We start from the raw sequence: 14,030 nt of genomic DNA on the forward strand, positions 1-14,030 counted from the left end.
AACTGATCATAAAATTTTCAAAGTTGAAGAAGACCAGATTTATAAGGACAAAAAGCTCTTGAAATCTGCTCTATGTTATTATGCTATGATCCACAACATCCAATTCAAGACAAAAAGATCTGAACCAAGAGAGTACCTGGTAACTTGTGTGGATGACAATTGCAACTAGTTACTTAGAGCTTCAAACATTTAAAATTAGAAAGTATGTAAAAACTCACACCTGCTCCTTGGACATCATTATGGAAGACCATAGGCAGGCAAATTGCAATGTGATTGGAGAACTAATAAAAACAAAATACATGTCAATAAAGAGAGTACACACACCAAATGACATAATCGGCGACATGCTAGATGATTATGGTGTTTCAATGGGGTATCAAGAAGCCTGGAGAGCAAGAGAAAAAGCTTTAGAATTGGCAAGAGGAAACCAAGATGATTCATACCAAAAACTTCCCATCTACCTTCACATGCTAAAAGTCTCGAACCCAAGTACAATAACGCACCTGATTACAAACAATAAAGACCACTTCAAATATATGTACCTAGCATTTGCACATTCCATCAAAGGATGGAAACACTGTAGGCTAGTCATTGTGATAGATGGAACTTACTTAAAGACATCATTTGGGGGAACTTTATTCACTGCTTCAACAATGGATGCTAACAACAACATATTTCCATTAGCCTTTGGAATAGGAGACTCTGAAAATGATTCATCATGGTTATGGTTTTTCACAAAGCTAAAGGAGACATATGGAGAAAGAGAAGGTACTGTTTTCTTTTTCATATTCTTATTCAAACAAACTAAACACATAAAATAAACTGTTTAATAATAATCCAGCAATATAATAGTAAAAATAGTGTAAAAAAATAATAGTCATATAAATTAATGAAACCAGTTACTTAATTTGGACACAATAACCAGTTACTTCATTGTGATTTTACAAACAAGTATAACAATCATTTCAGACAGGCACAAAAGCATAGAAAATGTTGTAGACAATGTATACCCAAAAGCTTTCCATGGAGCATGCATATTCCACCTGCTAAACAACTTCAAAGTCAATTTTGGTGTCCATGGGGAGGACCTAAACATAAACTTTGTCAAAGCAGCAAAGGCATACAGGGTACAATCATTTTAGCACTACATGCGTGAAATAGACAAGATTGACACTCGCATAAGACCGTATTTACAAAAAATTGGATATTTCACTTAGTCTAGATGCCATGCTCCAACAAGAAGATATACAATGATGACATCAAATATAGCCGAATCGATAAATGCTGCATTGAAAGCTGCAAGAATGCTGCCAATCACTACAATGATGGAAGGTCTTCGAAGTTTAGTTCAAAAATGGGTATGGAAAAATGGTAATGAAGCAAACGGAACATTCACACAAGTAACAACAGATACTGAAATTGTGCTTAGAGAAAACTCTATTCGAGCCATTAAATTTCAGGTAACTAACATATATTATGCACTGAATATTATTTACCAAAACTTTCAGTAACCAGTTACTAATAATTACCACAGTATCCAGTTTCTAACATGTATTCCTCTACTAAAATAAATAGGTCTTCCCAGTAAACACTATATTGTACCAAGTTGTGGTTGAAGACAAAGGAAATTTTCTAGTCAACCTAATGGAGAAAACACGTGAATGCAAAAGGTTCCAACAAGATGAAATACCGTGTGCACATGCAATAGCAGTATTTGCCGAAGCACGGCTGAAAACATATGATTATGTTGCTGATTACTACAAAACTACAACTATGAAAGCAACATATGAGTCAACTGTTCATCCATTGCCAAATGAGAGCGACTGGAGACTTTAAACAAAATTTTCCTACCACCAAAAACAAGAAAACCACTAGGCCGCCCTAGAAGGAAAAGAATCAGATCTAGAGGAGAACCAAAAGTGCAGATAAAATGTGAAAGATGCGCGCAACCAGGACATAATAGAAAAACATGCAGGAATGAACCAATCCCAAAGTAGCGAAACCCAACAAAGCCAAAGAAATTAGACAAATAAATTTGTAAAAAGTAGATAGACTACAATTTCAATTAATTCAATTGATATAATAAAATTGTATCCTAATGTTTTCTACTTCAATAAAAGTACAGACTTTTTAAGCATTTTACATTTTCTAAACTTGATACTCAAGTTCCTAGTTCCAACACAAGTTATTCAAAATCTGAAGACTCAAGTACCTGGTTACAATACATGTTATAAATAAAAATAGTTACTATAAATAAATTTAACAAATGACTATATATACATGTAACAAACGACTTAAAAACCTAGTTACATAATCACAAATCTTTCACAAAAAACACATAAATATTATCAAAAAAAAATTTTAAAAATAAAAATAAAAACTAAAGAAACAGTAACTAGTTACCTGAAATATATGCCTTTCACTATCAAAAATAGAAATAACCGGTTACACCATCCTCATACAAACTTATTTACAAAAAAATTAACATTTACAAACCAGATACATAATGAAGTATCTCTTTAAAAAATCATTGAAAATTCATGAATAAAAAATTATTATAACTTAACAAAAAATAATAGATAAACTAAAAATAAAAATAAAAAAAATTGTACCCAGTTACCTGTAAAGTAAAATTGATCTTTTCAAACTATACACTAATCAGTTATCCATTAGCACACAAACTTCTCCAAAAATAATTGAAACCTATATGAAAAAAAACATGTGCACAACAATATCTTCAAACTTTTACAAAAATCATCAACTCTATTGCAAAAAAAAAAACATACACATTAAAATAAAATAAAAATAAAAAAAACTTTATATTAAGCCAAAATGTGAAACCAGTTCTTTACATTGACAAAAAAAAGTACCTAGAAAAAAGTACAGTACTAAACCAGTATCCAGTTACAAACCACAACTTCACTTTTAAACAAAGAAAAAAAAGACATAGACATTAATACAACTTAAAAAAAACTACAAAAATCTCTACTTATAATTCCTCCTCTTTGATTTCTTTGATGGAGCATCATCTTCTATCTTGTACCCACCAATCTGCTTCTTTTTCGCATGACTATACAAGTTAATGGCAAGATAATCGCGATAGGTAGCAACTTTGGCAGCCATGTTCTTTGGATGTCATCAATCTTCTCATAGATAAACAAATCAGCATACTTGATAACAAAAACTCCACAATCACTGGAAAACAAACAAAAAATAACAAATAAAATTATTAAAAACAAACATAATAGAAAAATAAACAACAAACTACAAAAACCAGTTACTTACTTGTCCTCTTGAGAAGGCAAGTCTTTGGCAAAGTTAAAATCAATTGGATCCTTATTCCCAACAGAATATGGACCGACATTCAAGTCTAGATATTTCCAAGAACCATAAAAATCAAGAAAGTCTAGAAAATATGGTAAAACAACAGAATAAGTCTTCACATATGGCAAAGCAATACTCTCATTCTTCTTCCCCACCAAAGAGTTGTAGACAGTTAACATCCTACTCTTTATGGAAAAGTGAATAAAAACCCAATGCAACTGAACCTTCACATGCACAGGAAAAATAACATGATCCACATCCACCCAAGGAGTGTTACAAAACAAATATTCACCAATAATGTAATCTGAAATGAGGTTATCAAAATGAATGCTGCTTGGTTCACATTTGGTTGCCAAAAAGTTATCATGCAAACCCATTATAGTTGCATCAAACCAAGAGTCTGTAGTTGTAACCCTCTTGTTCAAACTATCACTCAACTTAATCTTCTTCCTCAAGTAATAAAAACAAACATTGATATGCTACAATAAATAAATAAACAAACAAAAGTTAGGAACCTGGTTACTAGCCAATAAATAATAATCAAAACAAGTTACACACAATACTACAAGAACATGGTTACTAGCCATAAATAATAATCAAAACAAGTTACACATAATATTAAAAGAACTTGGTTACTTGTCTTAACCATGATCAACAAAAATAACAAAACATCTAAATAAACAAATACTAGTTAATAAACATTATACCAAGAACATGGTTACTTACAGTGTCCATAAGGTCCTCCCCACAAGTTTGAAGATTGTAAAACCACATCTTCTCATAAATTTTAACAAAAGAATAATCCATCGGTGGATTGATAATATTATTAACATCAGAAAATTTCTTCTTCCTTCAAACCAAAATATATATATATTAACAGGCAAATACATATCAAGAACAATAATATTGAACAAAATATAAAAAACATACTTATTTTTAAAAAATCATTTTATCCTCAATCCATGTAATATAATCCATGCATTCATTCTTTGAAACATTTTGTCCAATTTCATCTTTAAATGGAAGCAACCCTCTAACAATCACCACTTATTCTCCCTTCCTCTTCACATTTTCTTTTACTTCAGATGAACCAAACTTAGTAACAAAAGAAGATTTAACATGAGTACTAGGTTTAGGCTCCCTCTTTTCAATAGCAACAAGAACTTCATCAACATCACCAACTGTAACGCCCCAACTCCAGAGACCGTTACGGTGTGCCTTGTAAACAGTGTTAAACTCGCTAATCGAGTTATTTGGCCAAAATCGTGTAACTAAGTATGATTAGCGGCTTAGGGGTTAAAAATTTTGGTTAAGATGTAACATTTCATTAGAACGTTTAGTATATATGTTGGGATCCCAAAGTTATAATTTCAGAGTCTACTACAAGAAAATATTTAGACAGGTTGTTCTATGCAGCAAAACAGGGTTTAACCCTAGTTCCTCTTTAAACCTCGGCCGTGGCGGACGAGCAGCTGCATATGTACACGTCATCACCTAACCTATCCAACTCAAGGATGGTCAAACTTCCTTTTGCCTTTACCTGCACCACATAGCACCCGTGAGCCGAAGCCCAGCAAGAAAACACAATATAACATGATATAATATCAACAGTGATTGTATTCATTATTCAGGACCAACAGTCCAAACAAATAGGTGACTATCACAAAAGTCACAAGTATGGAGACAACACCCTTTAGCCATGTTGTTATCCAAAAAATTAGCATTGATGATGTGGCAAGTGAACCCTGGACACGTGGCTGACACCTGGAAAGGCTCTGCTAGAGCATCGACCAGAAGACGCATTAGAAGCAGTAAGCAGCCTGGTCTTACCTGCGACTAGTCTGGTCGATAGTTTCGCATACAAAGCAACATTAATGAGAAGATCTTTGTAAATCCCGAATTTAACTCACACAATCTCCTGAGTATCCGATAACTCAGGAAAGAATATCTGTAACAATCTTTGTAATCCCCCTTGAGCCTATAAATAGCAAAAGATAGCTCAAGGAAGGGACTTTTTTGGTTTTGAATCATTTGAGACTAAAGTAATTCTCCTAGTGATATTGTATTGTTCTTGAGAGGTTAGTGAAACTCATCGAACCCTTGTTCTTTGATCACTCTTTTGGTTCTCACATCAATAACAATCTAAGTGGACGTAGGCTATTACCAGATCCTGGGGCCGAACCACTATAAAAATATTGTGTTGTTATTATTTTTCGTCATTACGTTCTTCTCTACATAACCAATCATATCAAGCGTATTCTGACTCCGTGTCAGTTGGCCAAATCTTGGGTCAACATTCTGGTGCTTTCATTGAGAGCTTGATTAATCATTGCTGAGAAAACTAATGGCGAAAACTGGAAGGAAAGCTGGACAAGCGGCCGCTGCTGCGCCATCAAATCCACCTCCTCCTCCCCCTGCAAGCGTGGCGGAGGATGAGCCACATCTGGACTTTGAGGAGGAAGAAATGGATGATGCAACGCTGAAGAGTACCCTGGGCGCGTTGCAGGAAGAGCTAGCTAATCTGAGAGCTAGCCAGTCAGGAGACCGCTGCTGGAGTTGTGGCACGGCAGCAGCAGGAGATTGAATGGCAGCGCGCGGAACTAAGCGAAAGGCAGGCGGAGATGGACCGCCGCCAGAGTGAAGCCATGGCAGCCCTCGAGGCGGCCTTGCAGCTGGCAAGGAGTCAAGCCGCACCTGTTTCGCAACCTGACCAACCTGGCAATGGGCCACCCTAGAGGGGTCCTAATCCAAGCCCACCGGTCCAGCCTTCAAGTCCACAAAGGCCCGAGCAGCCTCAAGCGCCCCATGACGATGTCCCGCTGGACCCTGAGGCACAGCCACCATCCCAGGTTGGTCGCGGAAATCCCTCGCAACAAAGGCAGAATAGGGCCGAGCATCTGCCTCGCAGTCCTAGACGCCGTAGGGGTGATGAGCAAAACCTACCGAACAAGGTCAATATCCCCCTGGTAACAGGAGAGACTCAGAGTTAGGCTTTGCGGTCCGAGGTCCCCCACGGCACGATGATGCACGGGGACACCACGACCAGCACAGGCCACCCTCTAACGCTCGGGACGTTTCAGCCAGGAATGGAAACCGAGGGAACAGCAGATCCCATAGCCAGTCGAGGTTCAGAGATGGCCACGGATATAATGAGGTTGACTCAGGCAAGAAGAACGCTGGCCGAAGGAATGAAGAAAGAGGTAAAGGCAGGAGCCAGGTACCTCAAGATGACCAACCCAATAGATGGGATGCTGGGGGGCAGCCCAAACAAAATAATGTCTTCAATCGGCTCGGGGGTAGCGAGCAGCGGAGAAGAGACGAGGATTTGCGTGACGTACTTAACGATCGCCGTGAGCGGCATGGCGAGAACGTCCCCCCAGCAACAGAGGCCACAGCGATTCCTGCCGCTATACAGGCCACAGCGATTCCTGCCGCTATACAGGCCACAGCGAGAACGTCCCCCCAGCAACGGACGCCCTCAACCAGGCAGTGCAACAGCTGGTCGGGGGAAGGACGTCTTACATCGACCACGATAGGAGGAAAGGCACTCCTTTCGTACAGAGGATAGCTAATGCCGAAACTCCAAGCAAGTTCAAAATGCCTACACTCCCAAACTTTGACGAGTATGGAGACCCAGTGTCTCATGTCAATAAGTTTGAAATTCAAATGGATATTCAGAAAGTGTCCGAAGACGCTCGGTGCAAGATCTTCCCTACAACACTTTCTGAAGCTGCGCAGGAATGGTTTTTAAGTTCCCTCCTGCAAGCATAGTTTCCTGGGAAATGTTCGTAAGGGAGTTTTACGGACAGTTCTATGCAGGTCGTGTGCATCCAACTGAAGCAAACCAGCTGGTCGAAATCCGCCAGCAAGATGGGGATTCAGTAAAGGACTACATCCAGCGCTCTATGCGAGTGGCGGCTGGAGCAAAAACGGTGGGGGACGAAGGCAAAATGATGGCCATTACCGCAAGGGTGAAACGTCGTTCTCCCCTCTGGAAAAGTCTCCGAAAGGAAGGAGTGAGAACTACCCAATAATTTTTAGACTGAGCTGATCGCTACATCAAGCTCGAAGAAGCCATTGCTGTTGATGGAAATCCCTCAGGCAAGGATAAGAAGGCTTCCGAACCCGCCAAAGCCGCCAATGGTTCCAAACCTAATGGCAATGGCAAAGGCAGCGGGAACGGCAACAGCAATGGCAAGAATGGTGGAAAACGGCCGTATAACGAGCCGTCCACCTCCGACAACAAACGAGCCAAGGGTAATCGTTATGAACCTTGGTTCACTAACTACACTACCCTCGTTGAGTCTCGGGGAGAGGTTTATCAGGCCACAAGTTCTAGTGTGCCTTACAAAAAACCTGGCCCCATTCGGAAGGATATTTCGAAGAGAGACACTACCAAGTTCTGTCGTTATCATAACGACTATGGACATGACACCAATGAATGCAACCAGTTGAAAGATGAAATCGAGTTCCTTATTAGACAAGGACACTTGAGAAGATACGTACGGGCCTCGGGAAATTCCCAACGAGAAGCTCCGGGTGGCAATGAGCAAGCGCCCACGCGCCAACGCTCTCCACCCTTACAGCCTGCCTCCGTGACTGGCACACTCCTAACCATCTGTGGAGGCCTGCACCTCGCGGGAAATAGCGGAAAGGCCAGGGAATGATATGCTCGGACTCTGCGCCACGACCAGGACATCGAGATGATGACTGTGGAGGACCGTGCACCAAAAAAGGCTCGGTCAGAGGAAGGTGAGATAACCTTCTCTGATGGCGACGCCCAACACGTTAGGTTCCCACATTCCGATCCGCTGGTCGTGGACATCCAGATGGACAACATGATGGTGAAGAGAGTACTGGTCGATACAGGAAGTTCAGTGAATATCCTGTATAAATCAACACTGGAACGCATGAAATTGTCCGTTAAGGACTTGGAGCCCTGCAACCAAACGATATACGGCTTCTCTGGAGAAGGACTCGCCCCCGCCGGATTGATCAAGCTCCCAGTAACGACGGGTACAGCGCCTGCAACAAGGACATTACTCGCCACTTTTGTAGTGGTCGATTGTCCCTCGGCGTACAATGCCGTTATTGGAAGGGCCATAATGGTTGATCTGCGGGTCGTCATCTCTATGTGGCACTTGGCCATGAAGTTCCCAACAGACGCGGGGGTAGGACGCGTGTTGGGAAACCAGAGGGAAGCCAGGGAGTGCTACAACGCCTCAATCACAAAGGCGAAGAGTGGAACGTCGAAGAACACTGCCTCAGATAGGTTGCAGATGGCGGTTGATACACAAGCCCAATCCGGTGATGAAGTCACCAAATAGGGTGTTGCCCAAAGTGAGGACAAAGATTTAGATCCTCGCTTTGGGGATTTTGAAGAGAATGTTGGACCCGTCGAGGACCTAGAGGAGGTTCAACTCGACAAAGAAGACCCGACCAGAGTCGTAAAGGTTGGGAAAAACTTAGAGCCTACCACGAAGAACGCACTGGTGGAATTTTTGCGAAAGAACCAGGAGGTTTTCGCCTGGTCACATAAAGACATGGCTGGGATAGATCCTGCAGTTATCAGCCATGTCCTGAATATAGACAAGACCTTTCCACCCGTGCAACAAAAGAGAAGGTTGCTCGATAAAGATAGATCAAGAGCCTTAAAAGAAGAAGTCGAAAGACTAAAGGAGAATGGGTTCATCAGGGTGGCATTTTATCCATCGTGGGTCTCCAATCCAATGCTGGTTCCCAAGCCTAACGACAAGTGGCAGACCTGTGTGGATTTTACGGACCTCAATAAGGCCTGCCCAAAAAGACTGCTTCCCACTCCCAAGGATCGACCAGCTGGTCGATGCAACTGCAGGACACGAAATCCTCTCATTCATGGATGCATATTCAGGCTACAACCAGATTAGCATGCACCCCCCTGATGAAGATCACACCAGCTTTCAGACCGATACGGGCTTATACTGTTACAAAGTAATGCCCTTCGGACTGAAAAACGCAGGTGCGACTTACCAACGGCTAGTCAACCACATGTTTAAGGAGCTAATCGGAGTAAACATGGAGGTATACGTGGACGACATGCTGGTAAAGTCTAAAAAGGCAGAAGGACATGTGAGGGATTTACAAGAGTGCTTTAGTGTATTGAACAAATACCAGATGAAGTTAAATCCCCTCAAATGTTCCTTCGGAGTTGGATCAGGGAAGTTTTTGGGGTTTATTGTAAATTCAAGAGGAATCGAGGCCAACCCTGACAAGATAAAAGCCCTGATCGACATGAAATCGCCAGAGAGGATCAAGGATGTACAAAGTTTAACTGGGAGAATCGCAGCACTAAGTAGATTTATTTCAAAATCAACAGATAAGTGTGTCCCTTTTTTCAATCTACTTAGAGGAAATAAGAAGTTTGAATGGACAGGAGACTGCGAGCAAGCATTCCAGGCCTTGAAAGCCCATATGGCACAGCCTCCCATCTTATCAAAGCCAATTGAAGGAGAAACTTTGTTTATTTACCTGGCGATTACTGAAGTTGCTGCTAGCGCGGTACTAGTGCGAGAGGAGGAAGGTATACAAAAAGCAGTCTACTATGTCAGCAAGAGACTGATCGGGGCGGAATTGAGATATCCACCAATTGAGAGGTTAGCATACTGCTTGATGCTGGCCTCTAGGAAGCTACGCCCCTATTTTCAAGCCCATCCTATTACAGTTCTAACTGACCAGCCCCTTCGGCAAGTCCTCCAAAAACCAGAAGCGGCTGGACGATTATTAAAATGGGCAGTTGAACTGGGGCAGTTCGATATAACCTATTCACCGCGAGCAGCAGTCAAGGGACAAGTCTTGGCCAACCTTATTGCGGAGTTCACCGAACTCCCAGACAGCAAGCAGTGCGAACAACTTGAAGCACCTGAGCCTCAAGACAAGGCTCCTTCGTGGAAGTTATTCACATATGGGTCCTCCAATGAAGCCCACACTGGAGCGGGAGTGATATTGATAACACCGGAAAGGCATCGATTTCACTGCGCCATCAGGTTCGACTTCACCGCGTCAAATAATGAAGCAGAATACGAAGCACTCCTCGCTGGTTTGAGAATGGCAAAGGATATGAGCATAAAGACGCTTGATATCTACAGTGATTCACAGCTGGTGGTGAATCAGATCCTGGGAGAATATCAAGCGCGAGGCTTGAAAATGGTGGCCTACTTAAATAAAACAAAAGACCTGCTAGCCCAGTTCACGAAGTACACCCTCCAACAAATCCCGCGAGATCAAAATTCAAACGCAGATGCCTTAGCCAAAATCGCGAGCGCGAAGGATGCTGACACTTTGAACATCGTGCCAGTAGAGAGACTGAGTGAGCCAAGCATTCAAACAATCGAATCCAGTATGGAGATACGGATGGAAGATACATGGATGGCACCTTACTTGGAGTATCTGACAAATGGTACGCTGCCAACAGATAGGAACAAAGCCAGAACCTTACAAAGGCGAGCCGCTAGGTACATACTGGTCGATGGTGTTATGTACCGAAGAGGATATTCAATGCCACTACTCAGGTGCGTTACACCAGAAAAAGCTAAGGAACTCATGAAAGAGGTGCATGAAGGCTTCTGCGGGGATCACGCTGGGGGGCAGAGTTTGGCAAAGAAGATTCTAAGGCAAGGCTACTTCTGGCTAACTATGAATGAGGATTCGATGGAGTTTGTACGAAGATGTGATAAATGTCAAAGATTCTCCAAGATTCCACGAGCAGCTCCAAACGAATTAAAACAGATGCAAAGTCCGTGGCCTTTTGCAGTATGCAGAATAGATTTGATTGGATCCCTACCTACAGGGAAAGGCGGAGTAAAGTACGCAGTCATAGCAGTCGATTGCTTCACCAAATGGGCCGAAGCTGAACCGCTCGCTACCATCACGACCAAGAAAATCCTTGACTTCGTTATCAAGAACATTGTCTGTCGATATGGTTTGCCTAGGAAGATAGTTTCAGACAATGGAACCCAGTTTGACAGCGATTTATTCACCGATTTCTGCGAGAGGCATGGAGTCATTAAAAGCTTTTCTTCAGTTGCACACCCCTAGGCGAATGGGCAGGTAGAAGCCGTGAATAAAACTCTTAAAGACACCCTGAAGAAGAGGCTCGAAGAAGCTAAGGGAGCGTGGCCAGAGCAATTGCCTGAAGTCCTCTGGTCGTATAGAACGTCTCACCGAACAGCGACAGGACATACCCCATTTTCCTTGGCCTACGGATATGAGGCGATGTTGCCTGTCGAATTAGATCCCCCCCTCACATCGACGTCTAACATACGACCAGGACCAGAAAAGCCAACTGATGATGGAATCCCTAGACTCGATTGACGAAATACGGGAGAAGGCCCAACTCCGAGTTGCTGCATACCAACAAAAAGTCGCCCGGTACTTTAACTCCAAAGTTAAAGAAATAAAATTCAACGTCGGAGACTTGGTGCTACGACGAGTTTTCTTAAATACCCGCGACCCTACTTCTGGAGTGCTCGGACCTAATTGGGAAGGACCTTATCAAATTGAAGAAGTCCTTCATCCGGGCACCTACAAACTTGCACGCTTAAACGGAGATCTCGTTCCGCGTTATTGGAATGGAGAACACCTGCGCAAGTATTATCAGTGAACAGTTCTTCTTAAAGGACTGGCTTGTATTAATTTTTCTTTTTTACAAGTTTAGCAAAGAGGGTTAGCCACGCTGTATGGCTAATCACTCGTATATGTAAGATTCTATTTCAGAATCACTCGTAAAGACATGTTTAGTCCATTTTTAATACGAGATTATAAGGGACTGTGCGCAGCCAGTCATTCTTGCCAACCTTTGTGAATTTATATTTGCAAGTATTTGTTCATTACGTGTGTTGTTTTGCTGTATTACAAGTATTATTTTTACACACGAACAGGAATGTTCGGATAGGTCATGGTCAAGGAAAATGACCAAGGACCTAAAGCTCCTCGATCACTTGGGGGGCATATAAGGCACATCGATAGCAAAGCATACCATGAGGTATGTAAACACATGAGCAGAATGAGTGAAAGCATGCTAAGGTACTTAGAGTATTTTTCAAAATATAAATTTTGTTAAATCATGCCAAAGTACTATGCTAAGTTCGGTCATACAGACAAATGTTATAATAAATGAAAATATTATAGCATCATGCAACCTTTTACACCGCAAGCATCACTGCTTGGATGTAATTGTTCAAGTAAAAGAAAAAGATTTACTGCCCGTGCAGTAAAGTTTAAAATGAAAATATTGTCTTTACATCACGACCGGTGGGTCGTGTAATCAAAAGGAAAGAAAAAAATAATGGAAAAGCTCCAGAGGAATTTGGGGCCGGAGGGTCATTAGCAGCATTCTGGTTGACAGCATCCTCAACAGCCCCTTCTTCTTCAGCACTAGCCAGACTTGGGGAAGCAGGGATCCTCGCTCTTGCCTCCTCTTCAGCCAATTGGGCAGCGCAGCGAGCCAGCTCGGCAGCCCTTATATCCTCTGAAAGATAGCTGAAGTCAGCTCCCTGATTGTGTTTCCAGAAGTTGTAGAAATATCGGAGCGTCGTCCTCTTATACCTTTCCAGATTTTTGGAGTTGTCAAGCTCCAGCTGCTTTACTTTGTCCTCGAGAGTGGCGATGGCCTCGTCCTTGGGTTTAAGCACCTCATCCAATCTTCTGATTTCACGAAGGTGGGTGCAGCTGGCATCCTGATAATCCTGCCTCGACTTTATCGCAGCTTCCTTCACAGCTTCAGCCTCCGACAACTTTGTCACCGCAGCATCCCTCTGTTGGACCATCGCCTCCAACTCCTTGGCGTGCCTGGACTCTGCAGCCGAAAGCTCCTCGGCTGCCTTCACTTGGTACCCCTCAATGGCCTTTGCCCTAGCCTGCTCGATGGTGGCCTGGGTGCGGGTACGAGCAGTGGTGGCGGACAGCAAAGCCTGAAGACAAAGGATAAGATTTAGAACCCGTGGCAAAGAATAAAAGACTAAGGCCAAAAAGATTAAAGAAGTACTTACGCTGGCTATTTTGTTCAAGGTCCTGTTCAGGATCAGGTCGACCGTCATGTTTTCTGCCTCAACCATGGCATCCTTGACACGGTCATTTTTCCCGATGAACACAATGCAGTCTTTTGCTACTGGTACGGCACGGCTCGAGAGTTTGGCCTCAAGGGTCTCTTCCCACCTATCTTGTTCCCTGCTGGGTGCAGCCGGAGGAGGGTTCTTTGGAGCCGGAGGAGGGATCTTTGGAGCGGGAGGAGTCTCTTTCTCGACAGGGGCCAGAGGATGAATAGAAGTTTGCCCAGTTGGCACGTCCCTGGGAGGGTCCTCTGTTCGACCTTTCTTGGCCGGTCTCTGGCTTGTTTCGCCAGTTTGTCTCCGCAACGACTTCCTTCGGAGCTGAGGAACTTCTTCTTCCTCCTCAGCATTGTATAAATCGAAGACGTTGGGAGTGGCCATATCTGCACACAAGAAAAAACATGCAATGGGTAAAAATAAAGCAGATGAAGACTATCGATCAAAACGAAAAAGAAGGTCACAAAGTTAGTACCCGAGCTACAACTACTGGTCGGTATACTATTGACTGTATTAGTCATACACTCATTATCTGGCATGAAGAACTCTGGCCCTAAATTTGGAGTATATGTAAAGTTGCCCTCCCCGTCAAACAAATGACAGGGAATTGGCAAGCTACTTAAA

General features: G+C 42.5%; 1 protein-coding gene across 1 annotated transcript; it reads left to right on the forward strand.

The window, feature by feature from the left end:
* The first annotated feature begins 239 nt into the window (after positions 1-239).
* On the forward strand, positions 240-1,836 carry LOC133791718 (uncharacterized). Its single transcript, XM_062229636.1, has 4 exons — positions 240-768; positions 970-1,127; positions 1,218-1,460; positions 1,576-1,836. The coding sequence occupies exons 1-4, from the start codon at positions 240-242 to the stop codon at positions 1,834-1,836; spliced, it is 1,191 nt and encodes a 396-aa protein (XP_062085620.1).
* The last annotated feature ends 12,194 nt before the right edge of the window (positions 1,837-14,030 follow it).

Source organism: Humulus lupulus, chromosome 7, assembly GCF_963169125.1.
Source record: "Humulus lupulus chromosome 7, drHumLupu1.1, whole genome shotgun sequence".
NCBI classification, from domain to species: domain Eukaryota; kingdom Viridiplantae; phylum Streptophyta; class Magnoliopsida; order Rosales; family Cannabaceae; genus Humulus; species Humulus lupulus.